Here is a 12,618-nt window from a genome sequence, read left to right on the forward strand (position 1 = left end):
AGACATTTTTTTTTCTGTGAAATAAGCTATTTATACACTTTTAATATCTACAATGACAAAATTATTTTTCAAAACTTAATATGTTCAGGAAATAGAAAATTAATGTAAGATTACAGAAATATTCAAAGTTCAATGTACATTTATTATCAAAGTATGTATGCAGTATACAACCATAAAATTTGACTTCCACACAGTCATGAAAGAAAGAACATTTTCCAAATATTGTTATTGAGACTTGAAATCTTCATTTCTGGATACCATATTTACCAATACTAAATTGAAATTAATTTTGAACATACTTGACTATTGGGCATAATACATTTCACTATGACTATTTAAAGCATCCTCCAAGAGGATTACAACCAAGTCGTGGTTTGGAGGCGTGCATGCTTCAATGACCCAGAGAGCTATTCCGGCTGGGGTCAGGGCTTTATGCTTTGACTCTTGGTAGGGTCACCCATGCCAGACAGGTCAAAGGGTTGAGGCCAGACTTGGTCCACCAGTCCTTCAGGTTCGTGGGTTCAGCTCAGGGCTAACAACCCTGACCGGTCAAACAAAACTGTTACAGAAGCAGCAATGAAGAAACCTTCTACATTTGAGGGGGATGGTATTCCTGAGTCTCCACCCAGGACTTGCATGACTGACAGTAAACCGAGAGGAAGCTACTGACACGATGAAGGAAGCCATGGACACCGCCAGAGATGGTGGACCTTCATTGCTGACCTAGACGCCATCAGTGTAACACGCCAAAGAAGTTACAGCACACCAAGGATAATTTAGTATTTCCAAGTTGCAATAAAAGATGGAAAAAAGATTATTTATGTAGTTCATCACAATACTGTTAATCTTTCTGAAAATATTGTGGTTATAAAGTTTGACAAAATTAAATAGTTATGCAAATTTGTAAAAGAATCACTAAGATATTTGGAAACTGTGTTCTAATGGGGGCAAGTCTAATAATTTTCAGTAACTAGACTTGAAAATAACAGAAAATTCTGGAAACACTCAATGGTTCAGACCACAATCAAGAGAAAATCTGCATTTGCTGGAAATCCAAGCAACACACACAAAATGCTGGAGGAACTCAGCAGGCCAGGCAGCATCTATGGAAAAAAGTATAGTCGACATTTTGGGCCAAGACCCTTCAGCAGGACCCATCAGTGAAACGAGAAACAGAGCCAACGTTTCTGGTTGAAGAGCCTTTGTCAGCACTGGGAAGGAGACAAAAGCAGCTTATTAAGCTGCAGGGAGGGAGGGGAAGGGAAATGTTTTTGAAAGGGTAAAACCAGAATGACATGGGGATCAACTGGACATGGGGTTATCTGGTCCATGACTGAATGGGAGCAGATAGAGAGTCAGATAGACAGAAGATGAGAGCAGGAGGATTTCAGTGTGGGCATATTCTCTACTCCCACAGCAACATAAAAATGCAAAAAACCTAGCTAATATTATGAATGAATGACTGATATGGAGAGAATTCAAAGCACCTAAAGTTGTAGAATTCAATATTATGTCCAGATGATGAGACGCCATCTTTCAAGCTTTTTTGCATTTGGCCTCTTTATGACAGTGACATCACACACAAAAAAAAAAATCTGCTTAATTGGAGTATCAGGACCAATACATTTTGGCCTAATTAAGTGGCTGCCACAATTAGCCAAAGTTTCATGGAAATGCTTAAAAAGCAATAAAAACATCAGCTACCATTTAACTGAGAAACAAATTATGTATTTAAATGAAACAGAACAAATTAGACACTACCAATACTGCTACTGTACTATAACACTGTGTATTATAGTGCAGTGGTGTAAAATGGTATATTTAATACCATCATTCCAAATAAACTGACTCCTAAGCTCCGGAACCTGGGCCTTAGCACTCAGATCTGCAGCTGGATCTTCAACTTCCTCACAGACAGGACCCAGGCCGTGAAAATAGGGGACAAACTCTCCTCTACAATCACTCTGAGCACCGGTGCCCCACAAGGCTGTGTACTCAGCCCCCTGCTGTACTCACTGTACACCCATGATTGTGTAGCTAAGTTTCCATCGAACTCAATATAAGTTTGCTGATGACACAACAATTGTAGGCCATATCTCGGGTAATGACGAGTTTGAGTACAGAGAGGAAATTAAGAACTGGTGGCAAGGTGCGAAGACAATAACCTATCCCTCAATGTCAACAAGACGAAGGAATTGGTTGTTGACTTCAGAAAGAGTAGCGGTCCGCACCAATTTACATCGGTGGTGCGCAAGTGGAACAGGTCAAAAGCTTTAAGTTCCTTGGGGTCAATATCACAAATGACCTGACTTGGTCTAACCAAGCAGAGTCCACTGCCAAGAAGGCCCACCAGAGCCTTTACTTCCTGAGAAAACTAAAGAAATTTGGCCTGTCCCCTAAAACTCTAATTTTTATAGATGCACCGTAGAAAGCATTCTTCTAGGGTGCATCACAACCTGGTATGGAAGTTGTCCTGTCCAAGACCGGAAGAAGCTGCAGAAGATCGTAAACACGGCGCAGCACATCACACAAACCAATCTTCTGTCCTTGGACTCACTTTACACCGCATACTGTTGGAGCAGTGCTGCCAGGATAATCAAGGACACGACCCACCCAGCCAACACACTTTTCGTCCCTCTTCCCTCTGGGAGAAGGTTCAGGAGCTTGAAGACTCGTACGGCCAGATTTGGGAACAGCTTCTTTCCAACTGTGATAAGACTGCTGAACGGATCCTGATCCAGATCTGGGCCGTACCCTCCAAATATTTGGACCTCCCTCTCGTTTTTTTTTGCACTTCCTTACTTTCCATTTTTCTATTTTCTATTTATGATTTATAATTTAAATTAAAATTATAATTATAATTTAAAATTTTAATATTTACTATCGATGTGTAATCCTGGGAGCGGGAAGCGCAGAATCAAATATCGCTGTGATGATTGTACGTTCTAGTATCAATTGCTTGGCGACAATAAAGTATAAAGTATATTAGTTCCTAATAATTCATTGTACATCTTTTGATTGACTGTAAAGGAACAAAATCAGCAGACGTTTAGTGTACATAATGGATGCCTTCAGACAATGCTATCAATGATTTCATCCTCCAAATCTTCAGTTGTTTTGTAACATTCAAGATGACTGTTGATAATTTTCAGATTTTTCATTGCTCCTGAATTATTGAAGTAGTGAAATCATTTTTTATTCACTCCCAGTCATTTCTAGCATCTCCAAGCCTGAATGCTTGAAACCGCATTGAGCAAAACAGTTCCGAATTGTCTTATTGCTTATTTCTCGCCAACTATCAGTGACAAAAATCACTGGTTTTTGAATACAAGCACATGCAACTGACACCATTTAAAGATTGCTCGCTCTAAGCACGGTGTAACGTCTAAGAACAGCATGCAGCTGGTGCTAGTTGGAAGCTGTTCGGCAACAATCTCCTGCCCTAATTAAGCAGCATCGTGTCCCAAATAAACAAAGGGACTCCCAGCTATTTTATTGAATAGTTTTCGTTCTTTAAGAGTTGTCCCAAATAAGCAGGCACCCCGATTAACCAAAGGCAGTCTAAAAAAAATAATTCACTCATGTTCCTCACGAAATGATAACCACCAAATATTCTCTAGTTCATCTGTATACAACTCTGGACTAGGCAGTGTGGTTGACCCATAACTGTTCTTGAAGCAGCCTTACAAATCTTTCAATTTGGGAACATAAGAAATGGGAAAAATCACAAAGATGAGAAAATATGCAGATGCTGGAAATCCACAGCAACACACAACACAAAATGCTGGAGAAACTTAGCAGATCAGGCAGCATCGATGGAAAAGAGTGAACAGTCAACATTTCAAGCTGAGACCCTTCATTGGCACTGAGGAGAGAGCTGCCTGAATAAAAAAGTGGGGAGGAGGGTAAAGAGGTTAGCTAGAAGATGATAGGTGAAGCCTGTTGGGTGGGAAAGGTCAAGGGCTGGAGAGAAAGAATCTGGTAAGAGAGAAGAGTGGAGCACAGAAGGAAAGGAAGGAGGAGGGGACCCAGGAGGAAGTAACAGGCAGGTGAGAAGAACAGCAACATCCATGCTTTCTTAATAAAAATTGACAATTTTGTATTTATTTATAAAATTCAGAGACAGATACACTGCTGCAAGAATTTAAATTTTGTGTATATTTCAAGACAATGATTATCAGCATTTTAATATTTATGTTCCACTGAAGTCAAAAGTTCTTACCAAACAATCATCCTCTAAAACATTAAAAGGACAGAAAATAGTATCAATTAGGCACGAGTTGAAATAATAGCGCAACTAGAAATATCTATTTTTGCTTTTGTTGTATTCAATTTAACTTCAGCCCAAAGTATGACCAGTTTAATCTGTACACCAGAGAATCAATATAATTTGTGATCCATTAAAAGTTCTTATAACAAAGGAGAACTGAAGTGAACTCATGTTTTCAATAGCACTCACTGGACTAGTAGTTTGATTCATTATTCCTTTCCAGCAGATGAAATCAGAAGCATGATTAAATAGTTATACTTGGTCTTATTTTCAATATAATCAGGTACAACGTGAATGCATAATTATCATTTGGTCTTGTGCAATAAATCTGCACTTCTTAAAGATAAAGTGATTGAAATATCACTTCCATTGTCATCCAGTTTCCTTTCCACTCATTTCAATGTTTGGAAAATTATGGCACACACCCAAGTAAAATTCTTGTCTCCATTTTCTTCATTATAACATTGAGAAGGATATATTGCATTTTTTAAAATCAAAAGAACTTGAAGGTGTAGAAATACCAAATTGTGCTAGTAACAAATGAGCAATTTTTCTTTACCTTGGCATAACTTAATGAACAACATCTTCACAACATCACACATTATTGCAGACTCCCAATTAGTGCTGTGAATTAAGATTTTCTTTTGTAATAAATGGCAGAATCAACAGGAACTCACAGAATTTTGGTAGTCTTAATCACTGAGCAAAATGGGCTACATTTTATTTTATCTTTTTCTCATTAATGTGCGTATTTTTTCTAGTGCCACTAATTTTGTTTCCATTTTAATGTAAAATGGAGGTAATCGAGAGATATTAAATCCAATCCCACTAAAGCCAGAAATATTGAACATTATCCTATGTGTGTTTCTGTACTGTGATACGTAATTTGGATCCATTTCCATTAGGTTGTGTGTGTATTCTTCGGTGCCAACTTCTCCTGGTTTAAGATCTTCCCTCTTGTCATACCTATCACAAAGAAAAAAAAAGGACAATTTTTACAGATAAGATTCCCTGGTCCACACATCCCTCTCCACGGATTTCCCACCTGGCACTTATCCCTGTAAGCGTAAGTGCTACACCTGCCCCTACACCTCCTCTCTTGCCACCATTCAGGGCCCCAAACAGTCCTTCCAGGTGAGGCAACACCTCACTTGTGAGTCTGTTGGGGTCACCTATTGCATCCGGTGCTCCCAGTCCGGCCTCCTCTACATCGGTGAAACCCGACGCAGATTGGGGGACTGCTTCATCGAGCACCTCCACTCCGTCCGCCACAACAGACAGGATCTCCTGGCTGCCACCCACTTCAACTCCGCTTCACATTCCCATTCAGATATGTCCATACATGGCCTCCTCTACTGCCAAGATGAGACTAAACTCAGGTTGGAGGAGCAACACCTCATATACCGTCTGGGTAGTCTCCAGCCCCCGGGCATGAACACCGAATTCTCCAACTTCCGGTAATTCCCTCCCCCTCCCTTCCCCCATCCCTGTTTCACTCTGCCCCCTCCCCCAGCTGCCTATCACCTTCCTCATGGTTCCACCTCCTTCTACTACCCATTGTGCTTTCCCCCATTCCTTCTTCATCTTTCCTGCCTATCACCTCCCTGCTTCCCCTTCCCCACCCTTTTATCTTTCCCCTTACTGGTTTTTCACCTGGAACCTCCCAGCCTTCCCCTTCCCACCCTCCCCCCCACCGCCTTTATAGGGCCTCTGCCCCTTCCCTCTTCAGTCCTGACAAAGGGTTCCGGCCCGAAACATTGACTGATGCTGCCTGACCTGCTGAGTTCCTCCAGCGTGTTGTGAGTGTTGCTCTGCCACCCTTGTCATTCTGGAGATGTGCAGCCCTTTCATCCCCCGTCTCTTCATCTCTTCTGCTGTTTGTTGTTTGTCTCTGATCCTGGAGACGTGCATGCCTCTCCTCCTCTGTCTCTTCTTCTCTCATCTTTTTTTGTCCTGACTCTTTGATCCTGGAGTCATGCGGCCTTGGCCTCATCCGATTCTTGTTCTCTACCTCTCCTTGCCGCTTCCCGAAGACGTTTAGCGTCATCTCTTAACCATAATGTCCCCCTTCCCTTTCCACCTGGCATACTTAGGCTGACCTTTCTTATAAACCTAATGCAGGATAGAAGATATGAAGCACTAACACCAAAGGATGCTGACGATTCTTGGTGATGTGGTTGGCGCTCTCCTAAATGGATGTGATATAGTCACCGCTGTCCTTTGACTGCAGCAAAGGGTTTCATGGATGTCTCGAAGTACGTCATTACAATAAGGTTTAATTATCTCTTATTGATGGGTCCCAGTTAGATCTGTCCCAATCCTGCACATGCTGATGGTGATTAGCAGAATGTGACCCCTCGAAATAGAGCTGCCCTGCCCTTTTGCTCCGGTAGGTGTCTCTGCTGAGGCTGCCCGTGCACATGCGTCAGGCTGTCGCATCCCGATTTCCATGATGGCCGATTGGGTCTCGGGTGAAAGGCAGCCTGTTGATTTTTGGCGAATGAGCAATTTTATACAAATATATAACCCTGAACTTTGCCTGCATTCTGCAAGTTAGCGCCTTTTAACTCGATTTAGCCAAAAAAAGTGCCGCTGTAATGCACCATTTGCGCTAATTGGAGATCACAAACAGACAGACAGAGCATGAGAGTTTTAGTAGTATACAGATAGAATCACTGAAAAGCTGTGGCAGGGTTTGACAATTTTATGCAAACTCATATTGCACTTGGCTGGTCAACAGCCTAATGGTAAAAACAGTGAATTTTCCAGTATGAGTAACACACATCTCCTGTGTCTCTCCCCCTCTTTCTGATCGATCCAGTCCTCTCCAGCAACATTACCCTGCTTCTCTCCCCACCCAGTTCCATCTGCCCATCTTCCACAAGCTCAATCTACAGGCTCTCCTATATATTTTGCAGCTGATTCCACCCACCCAATATTCCACCCTTGGTATGGGTCCCAGCTATGCCTGCCTTTTCCTTGGCTTTGTGGAACGATCCATGTTCCAAGACTATACTGGTATCTGTCCCTCTCTTTTCCTTCGCTACACTGACGACAGCATTGGCGCTGCTTCCTGCATGCATGCTGAGCTTGTTGACTTCATTAACCTTACCTCCAACTTTCACCCTGCCCTCAAGTATACCTGGTCCATTTCCGACACATCCCTCCCCTTTCTTGATCTTTCTGTCTCTACCTCTGGAGACAGCTTATCTACTGACGTCTACTATAAGCCTACGGACTCTCACAGCTATCGGACTATTCCCCTTCCCACCCTGTCTCTTGCAAAAATGCCATCCCCTTCTCGCAATTTCTTCATCTCCGCCGCATCTGCTCTCAGGATGAGGCTTTTCATTCCAGGACGAAGGAGATGGCTTCCTTTTTTAAAGAAAAAGGTTTCCCTTCCTCCACCAACTCTGCTCTCAAACACATCTCTCCCATTTCACACACATCTGCTCTCACCCTATCCTCCCACCACCCCACTAGGGATAGGATTCCCCTTGTCCTAACTTACCACCCCACCAGCCTCCAGGTCCAATATATTATTCTCCGTAACTTCCACCACCTCCAATAGGATCCCACCACCGAGCACATCTTTCCCTCCCTCTCCCCTTTCTGCTTTCCGCAGGGATCGCTCCCTATGCGACTCTCTTGTCCATTCGTTCCCCCCCATCCTTTCCCACCGATCTCTCTCCCGGCACTTATCCTTGTAAGCAGAACAAGTGCTACATATGCCCTTACACTTCCTCCCTCACCACCATTCAGGGCCCCCAGACAGTCCTTCCAGGTGAGGCTACACTTCACCTGTGAGTTGGCCGGTGTGATATACTGCGTCCGGTGCTCCCAGAGCGGCCTTCTATATATTGGCGAGACCCGACGCAGGCTGGGAGACCATTTTGCTGTACACCTACGCTCTGTCCGCCACAGAAAGCAAGATCTCCCAGTGGCCACACATTTTAATTTCACTTCTCATTCTGATATGTCTGTCCACGGCCTCCTCTACTGTCAAGATGAAGCCACACTCAGGTTGGAGGAACAACACCTTATATCCCGTCTGTGTAGCCTCCAACCTGATGGCATGAACATTGACTTCTCTAATTCTGTTAATGCCCCTACTCCCCTTCACACACCATCCCTTATTTATTTAATAAATTTTTTATTTTTCCCCCCTTTTTTTCCTCTCTCTTTTTTCTCCCACTGTCCCTCTGACTATAACTCCTTGCCTGCTCCCTACCCTCTGGGCTCCCCCCCCACTTCTCTTTCTCCTGAGGCCTCCCGTCCCATGATCCTCTCCCTTCTCCAGCTTTCAGAGCCACCCCTCCCCTCCCTCTTTCAAATCTCGTACTATCTCTTCTTTCAGTTAGTCCTGACGAAGGGTCTCGGCCCGAAATGTCGACTGTACCTCTTCCTATAGATGCTACCTGGCCTGCTGCGTTCCATCAGCATTTTTTGTGTGTGTTGCTTGAATTTCCAGCATCTGCAGATTTCCTGGTGTCTGCGTTTTTAAAGTCACTGCTGCGAGGCCTCTTCCAGTGATGCCTACACTGAAGAAGTTCAGATCTTCTCTTCCACAGGAGTTCAGTGAAACCCTCTCACATCCCCATCTATAATTTCTTCGGCCTTTCAACTTTTCGACCACATTTTGACTCAGACTCGCTATTACAGTCATATATCCTTCCTTGGAACGTGCCTCCACCACAAACTTACTCCAGTTAGCTTTAGGATTCGTTTTCGAGCCTCTCAATTTGGACCTCCTGAGGATCCCAGGTACTCATATTTTATTGACCCTGCCTCCCGTCAAGCTCTGAAGGCGACCCTCTCCGCCATGAGGAGGTACTTAGCATCCCTATCCTAGACCCTTCCACACCTCAGGGACACTTTCTTCGCTGTTTGTAATGGTCCTACCCGTTAATTCATCCTCCGTCGGATCCATAAGTACAATCGCCTTTTCTTGGACTTTGTCATTTTAGGCAAGGATCGCAGGATCTTACATCTGCAGGCCCCAGAGCCTGCTGGCCTCGACGCTAGCAAGCATGAAATCAATCTCAGCGGCTCCAACACCCCAGGGCATATTCAAAACCCAGACTCTAGCAACGGCCATGGACACCTTCAAAGCGATTGCACAACCACCAACTGCGACTCGAGTCTTGAACTCCAGGCCGGGTCTTCACGTGCTGCCATTGTGACTCCTGTCTCCCCTTCCCCCACCACCACTCTGCGACCCCATCTCCCTTACACTACATCATCTGCTCCTGGGCCCTCAGAGGCTCCATCTTCCTCTCACCCCAACCCTCCGCTCTCCACTGACACCCCCAGCCTCCCCCCTCCCCCCTCTGATCCCAGCTCTCATCCATGCTGGGTACGCCATGACGCTGAACTCTTCTTCCGCTGGCTCTATCTTCGAGCCCACTTCTTTGGCAAGGACTCTCCCACCCCTACCGATGACACCTTCTCCCGTCATCCACCCTCCTCCTTTTCATGGACACCCCGCTCTGGTCTTCTGCCTGCTCTGGATCTCTTTATTGCTAACTGCTGACGGGATATCAACCGTCTCGACTTCACCACACCTTGTTCCAATTCCAACCTCACTCCTTCCGAACGCTCTGCTCTCCACTCTCTCTGCACTAATCCTAACCTTACTATAAAACCTGCCGATAAGGGGGGTGCTGTTATAGTCTGGTGTACTGACCTCTACCTTGCCAAGGCACAGCGTCAACTCGCGGATACCTCCTCTTATTTACCCCTTGATCATGACCCCACTAAGGGGCACCAGGCCATTGTCTCCCACACCATCACTTATCCGCTCAGGGGATCTCCCATCTACTGCTACCAACCCTGTACTTCCCGTTTCTACCTCCTACCCAGGATCCACAAACCTGCCTGTCCAGGTAGACCCACTGTCTCAGCTTGCTCCTGCCCCACCAAACTTATTTCTGCATACCTTGACATTGTTTTATCCCCCCTTGTTCAATCCCTTCCCACCTATGTTCATGACACTTCTCATGCTCTGAATCTTTTCAATGATTTTAAGTTCCCTGGCCTCCATCGCTTTATTTTCACCATGGATGTTCAGTCCCTATATAACTCCATCCCCCACCAGGAAGGTCTCAAAGCTCTCCACTTCTTTTTGGATTCCAGACCTAATCAGTTTCCCTCTACCACCACTCCCCTCCGTCTAGCGGAATTTGTCCTTACTCTTAACAATGTCTTCTCTGGCTTCCCCAACTTCCTCCAAACTAAAGGTGTAGCCATGGGCACCCGTATGGGTCCGAGCTATGCATGCCTTTTCGTTGGCTTTGTGAAACAATCCATGTTCCAAGCCTATTCTGGTATCTGTCCCTCTCTTTTCCTTTGCTACATCGACGACTGCATTGGCGCTACTTCCTGCACTCATGCTGAGCTTGTTGACTTCATTAATTTTGCCTCCAACTTTCACCCTGCCCTCAAGTTTACCTGGCCCATTTCCAACACTTCCCTCCCCTTTCTTGATCTTTCTGTCGCTATCTCTGGAGACAGCTTATCTACTGATGTCTACTATAAGCCTACGGATTCTCACAGCTACCTGGACTATTACTCTTCCCACCCTGTCTCTTGCAAAAATGCCATCCCCTTTTCGCAATTCCTCCGTCTCCGCCGCATCTGCTCTCAGGATGAGGCTTTTCATTCCAGGACAAAGGACATGTCTTCCTTTTTTAAAGAAAGAGGCTTCCCTTCCTCCATCAGCAACTCTGCTCTCAAACGCATCTCTCCCATTTCATGCACATCTGCTCTTACCCCATCCTCCAGCCACCCCACTAGGAATAGGGTTCCCCTTGTCCTAACCTTCACCCTACTAGCCTCCGGGTCCAACATATAATCCTCCGTAACTTCCGCCACCTCCAACGGGTTCCCACCACCAAGCACATCTTTCCCTCCCCCCTCTTTCTGCTTTTGGCAGGGATCGCTCCCAACATGACTCCCTCGTCCATTTGACCCCCCCATCCCTTCCCACCGATCTCCACATTTGATTTGGCCTATGACAGTGGTCTTCAGCAAACTTGAAAATAGCACTGGAATGTGTTTAGCCACACAGTTATAAGTGTAAAGCAAGTAGAGCAGAGGGCTAAGCACATAGCCGTGTGGTGCACCATGCATCTCTCTTCATCGCATTCAGTCCTCAAGCTGGTTCTCAACACAAAACATTGACTATCCCTTTTCCTTCATAGATGCTGATTGATCTGCTGAGTTCTTACAGCAATATGGTGTTTTTTTTTAAAATCAATTTTATATTAACAGGAACATTAGGTATTTGTTGAATAATAAACTGAAGTGTATCATTAAATACAAACATGCATAAAATAAAAGTGTACTGAAAATCCATTTGGAAATAACGTACCTCCAATTTTGATTGAGTTCAAGAAACCGAGAAACACCGGTCTGAGCAGAAGCGACATCGATATGCACGGAAACAGCTGGACGGAAAGATAATGGTGAGAATGAAGCTTAGGAAAATCTTCTCCATCGTGAAATGTCCACGAAGAAAATTTCAAAAGAGTCATGAAATAAAATGCTGTTTTTGAGAAAACAGCCACAGTGGAACAAGAATGCTTAAAAAACAGAATTTTAAGAAATTGCTAAACCTAGTAATCAACGAAAAACAAAAAAAAAAATTACAGAATGCTGTGATGGCTGTAGTGGTTGAGCAAGCAATCAAGTGTTAGGTTAACAAGGCTATGTATCAGAGTCTGGGAGTCTACCTGAACACTGTGTGATATATGATGTGCAGATGAAAACTACTACTGACTGAGACTTAAGGAAAAGTGGTACGCCCAGACTGCTTAGGGTGACAAAGGTATGAATGTGTTGAATGGTTGTAGGGTAGAGGAAAGATCATGAAGTACCTTTTTAAAAGTGGTAAGAACGTGGAGAGCATTGGTACAATTGCAACAAGATGGACTAAATTGCTGGGAAACACACACAAAGTGCTGGAGGAACTCAGCAGGCCAGGCGGCATCAATGGGAAAAAAGGACAGTCGACGTTTCGGACTGAGACCCTTCAGCAGGACTGCTGAAAAGAAAAAGATGAGTAGATTTTAAAAATGGGGGAGGGGAGAGAGAAACACAAGGTGAAACCGGGGGGAGTGGATGAATTAAAGAGCTGGGAAGGGGGGCCATTACTGGAAGTTCGAGACACAGTATATGACCCCAACAGACTCACAGGTGAAGTGTCACCTCACCCCTAAGGACTGTTTGGGGCCCTGAATGGTAGTGAGGGAGGAGGCGTAATGTGTCCGGTGCTCCCTGTGTGGCCTCCTGTATATTGGTGAGACCCAACGTAGACTGGGAGACCCGTTTTGCTGAGCACCTACGCT

At 44.6% G+C, this 12,618-nt stretch overlaps 1 protein-coding gene across 1 annotated transcript in view; it reads right to left on the reverse strand.

Annotated features, from left to right (window-relative positions):
* Positions 1-24: 24 nt before the first annotated feature.
* The window catches only part of alg12 (ALG12 alpha-1,6-mannosyltransferase), a 33,486-nt gene continuing 20,892 nt past the window's right edge, over positions 25-12,618 (reverse strand). The window contains exons 8-9 of the mRNA XM_063072587.1: positions 11,643-11,718; positions 25-5,236 (exon numbers count right to left, since the gene is read on the reverse strand). Of these exons, the coding sequence (XP_062928657.1) occupies positions 4,996-5,236; positions 11,643-11,718 (317 nt within the window). The 3' untranslated portion in view covers positions 25-4,995. The remainder of the gene's footprint in view (positions 5,237-11,642; positions 11,719-12,618) is intronic.

The sequence above is a fragment of the Mobula hypostoma genome, chromosome 20 (genome assembly GCF_963921235.1).
Source record: "Mobula hypostoma chromosome 20, sMobHyp1.1, whole genome shotgun sequence".
Taxonomy (NCBI): domain Eukaryota; kingdom Metazoa; phylum Chordata; class Chondrichthyes; order Myliobatiformes; family Myliobatidae; genus Mobula; species Mobula hypostoma.